The sequence below is a fragment of the Strigops habroptila genome, chromosome 4 (genome assembly GCF_004027225.2).
Source record: "Strigops habroptila isolate Jane chromosome 4, bStrHab1.2.pri, whole genome shotgun sequence".
Taxonomy (NCBI): Eukaryota; Metazoa; Chordata; class Aves; order Psittaciformes; family Psittacidae; genus Strigops; species Strigops habroptila.
In genome coordinates this window covers 39,497,694-39,505,733 of record NC_046358.1, presented here as the reverse complement: position 1 = coordinate 39,505,733, position 8,040 = coordinate 39,497,694, and the positions used below count along the sequence as shown (strand labels likewise).

General features: G+C 36.5%; 1 protein-coding gene across 5 annotated transcripts in view; it reads left to right on the top strand.

Moving 5' to 3' along the window:
* Positions 1 to 8,040, top strand: part of NPAS3 (neuronal PAS domain protein 3) — a 614,400-nt gene that overhangs the window by 80,666 nt on the left and 525,694 nt on the right. For 2 of the 5 annotated variants that reach the window (XM_030482076.1, XM_030482078.1), the window contains exon 3: positions 3,885 to 3,974. The exons of 2 other annotated variants lie outside the window; for them this stretch is intronic. In XM_030482076.1, coding sequence (XP_030337936.1) covers positions 3,885 to 3,974 — 90 coding nt within the window. Of the gene's footprint in view, positions 1 to 3,884; positions 3,991 to 8,040 lie in introns of all 5 variants that reach the window. One more of the 5 variants, XM_030482081.1, reaches the window with a different exon arrangement.

The window sequence follows — 8,040 nt, the reverse complement described above, 5'->3', positions numbered from 1 at the left end:
TTACTCTGTATAAACCTTGTATGAGAATAGGTGTGTTTGTTTCTCAAACCAGTCAAAACTCAACTAAAATTGGGGTGAGCTAACCACTGCAAATTGATCAGACTCAAATATTCTTCAGTGCTCTAATTCTTAATACTGAGAAAAGTACAAGAAATCAATTTCAAAGCATAAAATAGAACAAGAATATACAGTACCCAGAGTAAATAGCCAATACACAGTTTTATCTTGAGTTAAATCAATTTTGTATGTGGAACCTAAGAGAGATACTCTATCTGCTGACATAATGTGCGAAAAACAAGTTAGCAAAATTAATTTGGTGAAGATCTCTAAAATTATTTTTCAGAGGGAGGAAAAAGAAACTTGACTGAGACTGATTGTCTTGATAAACTTCATTTTCTTTTTCTCGGTGTTTATGGTGGTTTTTTTTTTTTTTTTTTTTTTAGTCCTGACCAATAAAACCTTTTTTCTGTTTGTTTGTTTTTAATAAGGAATGCTGAATAAGCTGTCCTGGGAGGTAGTCTTAATTTCTGACCCACAGCCTCATAGTTATCACAAGATAATTAATTGTAAATATAAATCTATTAAATGACAGCTAAAGTACATAGGGCATAGGACAGAGGGCAAACAGGTGTGATGGTGTTAGGCAGCTTCTAAATACATAAAATATAAACATAGTCTTTATTCACTATAAAAGCCCATTTATGGAAATATACTTACCGTGCTAAAACGAACCTTAACAATAATGAGACAAACATCCCCAAAGTATTGATCTATGTGGTAGCTGCATAGTTAAAAACCTGGTGTGTACTTCAAAATGTATTCCATGGTGTCTCAGGGCTGTTTGCCTTTTCAGGTTAACTACAGTAGGCCCTATTTTGTGCTAATTTAGATGCTGTGCAATCTTGATAAAGTCAGTGGGATTTTAAGAGATTTGCATTGATGTCTTATTTGGCTCAGTGTTTTGGGATACGTTTTATTTTTCATTATTATTTATCTTGCAGTGGAGAGGAATGAGGGAGAGTAAAATAAATCCTTAAACAAAATTGTTAGTGAGAACTGGATAAGGGCTCGGTCCAAAATAAGTCATAGGATTTTGGCTTTTCTAGTGGAATCCAGCCCTATGCAGTGCAAAGTTAGCCTTACTTCCCTCAGACTAGGATCCACAGCAGCAGCTGTGTTTAGAGCCTTATATATTGCATAGTTTAAAACCAAAACAGAACAAACACCACACCCCCCCATGCTCCCCACCCCCAAGGGAAAAAAAAAGTTCCGTATTCTAATCGCTTCCTCATCTTTCTTTGCGGCACCTAATTCTAGCTAGATGTAAAGTAGGATTGTGATTCACAGTCTGAAACTCTGATCTGGGTTTGAATCACAGAATGGTTGAGGTTGGACAGGATCTCTTGTCCAACTCCTCTGGGTTGGAGAAGCACGGTTAACCGGAGAGGGTTGCTCAAGAACATGTCCAGGTGAGCGTTGACTATCTCCATGGGTGGAGACTTCACAACCTGTTTGGGCAACCTGTTCCAGTGCTCCATCACCCTTGCAGTAAAAAAAAGTTTCCTGATGTTCAGATGGCATCTCCTGTGTTTTGGCCTGTCTGTCACTCATTTGAAAAAGAGCAAGGACTGCCCTTATAAAAACTAAAACAAACAAAAGCTAGCCGACAGGTATACTGCACTAGCTTGGTGCAGTGCATGCTTGCTTAAGACCTATTTCATAACAAGGGTGTTGAAACCCACATCTTCCACTTCCCAGAAGAATGCTGCAACTACGTCAGAAAAAAGGTTTTCTGCAGTGAGCCATATTCTACTCCACTAGTTAAACTACTCAAGTAATAGCAATAATCAGTAATACTATTCAAGGTTCATTTGGCCAGAGAACCAGTGGAAGAGCAAGCATAATTGTGAAGCCCTGTGATAAGGACACTCATCTACGAAGGATTCGGATAGTTTTTGCAAGGACTGCTTATACACTTTTGAATGACTCTCTAATATAACATGCTCTCACTGTTTCCCTTTCATCCAGTGAACCTGATTTTTTTTTTTCTTTTTTTTTTTTTTTTTTTTTTTTTTAATAGTACCATTGTTTTAACACGAGGAGTTAACATGTCCCTTGTGTCAGAATAGTTGTTAAGGAGTCTATGGGGATGTATGACTGAACCTCCTCTAGCTGAGAGGCATGGAGAGGCTAGTTCACCTGCATCTTTGCTGAAGCTGTGTAAATAAAACCAGGCTTGTTTTAGGAGAGGAAGAATTAAAATTGGAGCATAGGTCAGCCAATGTGACAGTGCACTGAAGATTTTGAGGCTTGAATTCACTTTGCAGGCATTGCTGTGACCCAAAGTGAAGTGTGTTTGTCTGTCAGGCACAAGCAACATAGAAGACGCTCTCCTGGATTTCTTTTTTACATGTTTCCCTGCAGATAGCGCTTGTGTTGCAAATCCCATTTTAAGATGCTTAGCTTTCCTTGTATGCTGTGTGTGGTGCTTAGGCATCTAACTTGAAGGCCCTGAGTATCACAATAAATAAGTCTCTCTGTCGATGCCTTAATTGGTGAAAGCAAGAATATTGCAGGATTTGGAGACGCTTGGTCTTGCCTTTATTATGTAGCTGTTTCCTCCATCCTGCACGTGGGTTCCCATGGGCTTAAAATAGTGCTGAGGCATGCTCAGACCAGGTTTCCAATTCAAATGAGCAAGGGGCCAGGACTGTTAAGACATGAAATGGTGTGCACTTGCCACTCTGTGAAGGTGCAGCCTCAGTTTCCACAGTAGATAACTTTCTGTCTTCTTGTAAAGCTCATTGCTGGATAATGATATGATTTTTTTTTTTTTTCCCCCCTCAAACCTTCAGTCTCAAATTAATGCTGAAACAAATGTGATTTTAAAAAACAAGACTAGCTTAAAGCTATATAGACATAATACTGTAAAAATAATAATGATAAAAAATAATTCAGAATACTTAAAATTCATAGCCTAAAATTCCACATTTGAAAAAATGTGTAAAATTTCTCAAATAATTCATACTTACTGTAGTGAACTACAATTATATTAAGTGGGGAAAAGGTACTAAATTGTAGAAGATACAAAAGCATGTAAAATGTGTTTTTATTCCAGAGAAAAGGGAGGGGGATATAAAAAGGAAAATTGGTGGGTACTGTTTTGTGTGCAATTCCCAAGTATATTTTAAAAACAACATTGAATTTTTATAGCCAAATTATTTTTTCTGCTAACAGGGAGTTGGGGAGGGATGAATAATAGAATGATTGACAAATCTTTTAGGGCCTGATTTTACAAGATGCTGTGCACCTCCTGATTGCTGCCAATCACTTTCATTTCCTTTCAGTCGATCCGAGAACATATGGCATTATTCAGATGGTGCTGAGCACCTTCAATCACAGTCCTCATAATGCCACAATATCCTCATTCTGTGCAAATGTGAGAATTGCTGTTGACACTTTAAATTGGAGGGTTATTTGGTCTTTGTCTGGACAAATTCCCAGCTGATATAAATGGATGTTCTGCCTGAGGAGAGATTGCAACAGTAAACAATAAATAATCAATTTTATAAGTACTATTGTATATGCACAAACTATATGAAGTATCAGTTGGGTTCATAAAATTCTTTACCTCTTCCACTTTTATTTGATGGGGAAAAAAATTCAATTCCATTCTTGTGGAGAACTGAAGTTTAGTTTACTCTCAGTGCAAATTTTAAAAAGTGGAAACTCTGGATGTTATGTGCACAAAGCAGTTGATTTAAAGAGATCAGGTGTTTAATTTAATAATAAGAAAATAAATTTCAACATACTGATTTGTCCTGCATTACAGTTACCTGTAGAGAACTTCTAGTCATGTCTATCTGTTTTTGATGCCTCTACAGAATAACTGTCCAGCATCCTCTGCCCAACCAATCAGAATGTAGGAAAATCTACCGATATGACGGAATCTACTGTGAATCTACCTACCAGAAGTATGTTGAAATCTGTGTGAGTCTTGCCTCTAGCTCATGCATTTAGTGCTCGTGCTCTCCCGCTATTCAGAAATTACACGTGTGTTGAAACTGTACACTTCTACTTGTGTGCAAAACCTCTACAGCAGGGACAGAAATATGTTGTTTAATTCTCTGGGATTGTGCTCTAAAAGCTAAAAAGCAAATAAAAACCCCTAAGACTTTACTAAATCTCTTAGGTATGCTGCTGTACAGTGCAATAAACAAGAATGTATACACTAGAAAATCTAGGCAAAATGTATTGCACAGGTGCGTCACATCTTAGGGATTTGAAAGGTGTGTTATGTATAAATTAGCTGTCACTTTTTTTCAGTCATGTAATGGAATGATGAGTTGTAATTTGCATAATCCTTTAAGAAGTCAAATTATACTGTCATGTAGCAGACTTAACATGCTAGCTAGGATTTCATAGCTTTGCAGCTAATTAGTATGTACCTTACAGGACAGTTAAATTGAAGTTGAGTCCTCTTGCTTTGCAGTCATTTGCTTTTGTCCATTGCCCTAACAGAGCTTCCTTTGGTGCGTAACTCAAGATCTTTGCTGGTGCTTCTGACAAAAGTGCTATTGCTGTGGGCAGGCAAATGCAACATGCTTGACTTCTGTTACTTTTGCAGTCAGTAAAGTTTATATTTTACTGTAGTAAGAATTTCATAATCTATTTCTACATAGAATTGAAAAGTATATATTTGACAGGCATATTGTAGATGATTTTGTATTAATACATTGTAAATGCATTATGAATTTTCTGTTATCTAGCTGGATTTTGAAACTGCTTTCTGTCACTTAGTGTTTACTTTTCACCCTCCAATGACATTCTTGTTTTGTATCCCAGTGTTGTCGTTATCATCTTGTGTATAATGGATTTCATGTTCCAAAAACCCCTTAACTTCTAAAAATCAGTTGTACCCTGCATTGCAACAAAATGCTGCTTTGGGAAGGCAGACATGCTCATTATAATTTTTAGGTCAAATTTTCTCGTCGTCTCATTCAATAACCTGCTGCTTGTTTCTTGAATCTTTTAGCGATAGGTACAACCACATCAGTAAGAGCTCTTAGTTCATGTAAACGAAGAGTATCATTTTGGTTTACAGTGAGAGGGAAGTGAGAGGGAAAGAGAAATCTATATTTATCAGTATAATTATAGCATCAATGTAAATTGGTGAGCCAAAATGAAAATCAGACCTCTTGCTTGTCTCTGTTCTTGTGAATGGCTATTTCTGGTGTGATATGATTTATTCATGATTTTACATTGACTTATAAATATTTCTTGCACTCTTGGAATTTTTGATAGTTTTCACTTCTATATCTCCAAATAATAAGAGTGTCCAAGGTAACTGCAGCAGTCTAGATCTAGCATGGTTTTAAATGTCACCATAGAACTTGTGTTTTACTCCTCTTATAACTTCAGTTCAGTAAGTGTAAAAATGTATTCGTTTGTTTAAATGTATGAAGCAGATTTGTTGTGCACTATTTATATCAGTTTTTAGAACAACTTCAAGATTTTGAAACTTTGTGGAAATATGAAAACTTGGCATAGTTTGTCATGAGCGAAATACAGTGATGGCTTCACTCTGAATTCTGCAATATAGTCGATTATCTTAATTTTTTCTAAATTAGGTAGCATTTATAGTCAGTATAGTTAAATACAGCTAGTTGTGCTGACCACAGAATGGAATAGTTAATGTTCACTTACAAGTAGGCATAAAATTGCAAATAGGCATTGGTGAAATAGCTTTTCAAGAAAAGGCAAAATCCATAAATCAGACTGGCAATGAAACAGTGCTGGTTTTGACATCTGGTTTTTCATCCCTGACATGTGAATTTTGAAGTATTGTAGCCCACTTCAGCTCACCTGTAAAAAGCATAGATTATTTTGGACAACTAATGGCTAGGTCTTTCTACAGAAGATAGAGTGCTTTTTGATTAGTGACATTTTCTCTTGGCTACTTCTTCCATGCTATTTAAGTTCTCTGAGGCACTCTTTCTGTTGTCTTCCCAATGGATCTTTTTTGGTACTTTTCCCCATAGTAATCTATTTCCAATGATACAACAACAAATTGCTGACCAAAAAAAACCACAAAAAAACCCAACAAAAAAACCAAAAAAAAAACCAAAATCAAAATATTTTTATGACACTTCTAAATCTTATACTTTAGTGCTACAAGACATATGAATGTTTGGTGCTAGATGTTGATCTGCATGATCAATCTCCCCCGTGATTAGAATGGGGAAGCAAGGGTGGGTGTGAAAAGGCCACTGGTGGTCAACAGAAAGGGCTGTGTGACCCTCTTTTTTCCTGTAGGATAATTTTTGGGCTGGGCAAAAACTGGCAAACTGCATATTCTGAGAGTTAAAGGAATTTTAAAGACTGGCCATACAGACATACAGAGCTGGACAGGACACAATCATGGATTTGGGAGCTGGACTTTTTTTATTTTTTTTTTTTTTACCCCCTAACTCATTTTCAAATGAAAAGTATTATGCAGAGAACCTACTCTGGATTTATGCTTAACCATGTACCTACTAAAGATATTCTGTGTAAAGCTACTTAGCAGTTGAAATTGAGATGTTCTGATCCTTTCTGTACAAATTTAAAGGGATCATACCATGACCACCTACTCAAAAATATTTTTCAGAAAATAGTTGGGGAAGTAACCTTTTTAGCCAAATCTTGGTGCTAATGTATACTAGAAATAACGGTTTTAAGAGTTCTAAAAAATGTAGATTAGTAAATAAATTATAATACTATTAAGAAAACCTGCAAAAAGCTTTTTGCAACAGAAGTTCATGAGGAGCTGGACTAAAGATTACACTAGTTAATATAGAGAAAATATGCAAAATGGTAAATATTGTAATACAGATCCCTTTAGGCTATTTATGATTCTCTTGCAATTGATTCTCCTAGCTGCTGCTAGATATCCCACTCAGAACAGTGTGGAACACAGTTTCAAAAGCTCTTGGTTAAAGAATATATTTCTTTATACATACATATATGTATGTATATACATACATGCTTTATACATACATATATATACACACATACATATATATATGTATTGCCCCCTTAATTGCCCACCACTATGGTTGCCATGGGTCTATGTTGTTTTAGGTGGCTAAGCATGTAAATATGTTTTGGGTTTGGTTTTTTTTTTTTTTTTTTTTTTTTTAAAGCTCTAAAGCTTGAAATTTTTATAAGTTGTTTCTGTGTTCACTAGTGGTAGAGACTATCACACCAAGCATTCATAGAAGATTGTTCTATTGTGTTTTTTGAAGTAGCTGAAATGGCTCAAGCTATGGCAGTCAATCCAGAAACTTGTCAGTTACTGGCCTGGAGTATGGCTGTCCATCAGCTCCTCAATATTTCCCCTTTTCCAGTCCCTACATCTGTAAGCGGGAATGTCCAGGCTCTTCTTTTGTGATGTCGAACAAAATTGACAAGAGAAATATTTCTTGTTCAGTTCTAGCTATTTCTCTATAACCAAACTGCCAAGGTTTTTCCCTCTTGCCTAGGTTGAAAATCTTTTCTTCTGCTTACTCAGACATCTATGGTTTGCACTCCTGTTCACCTTTGTGGAGTGTCAAATGGTGAACAATGCCCAGGTAGATGATCTCCAGAGAGAGCTGAAGAGGAGTGCAGCTCCCTGCCCATGCCCTATCTTGCTAAATTACAAGGAGTAATGGCATGTCAAGGGTAAGGGTGTTTTGCTTGTCTGCAGGGAGTTTCTGCAGTGTACAAACAGAGGATATCTATAGGTTTTTTGTTGTTTTGTTTATTTTCTTTAGTTTTCCCCTCTCAGCCTGCAAGTTATTCCATTCATAAAGTGGACCTTCAGAGTATCACCTGCACTGGGAGGTGAAATTTTCAGTTTGGTGACTGTCATGTGTTATCTCCAAAGCAAGGGTGGAAGAATCATCTCTTCCTCATTTCTTCCTGTCCATATTAAAGCAGACTTACAGGTCATGTCTCTTTTCAGGAATATGGAGCATAGGGAAGAGTTCTATGGTAAGGTATTTCTTCTGAAATCAA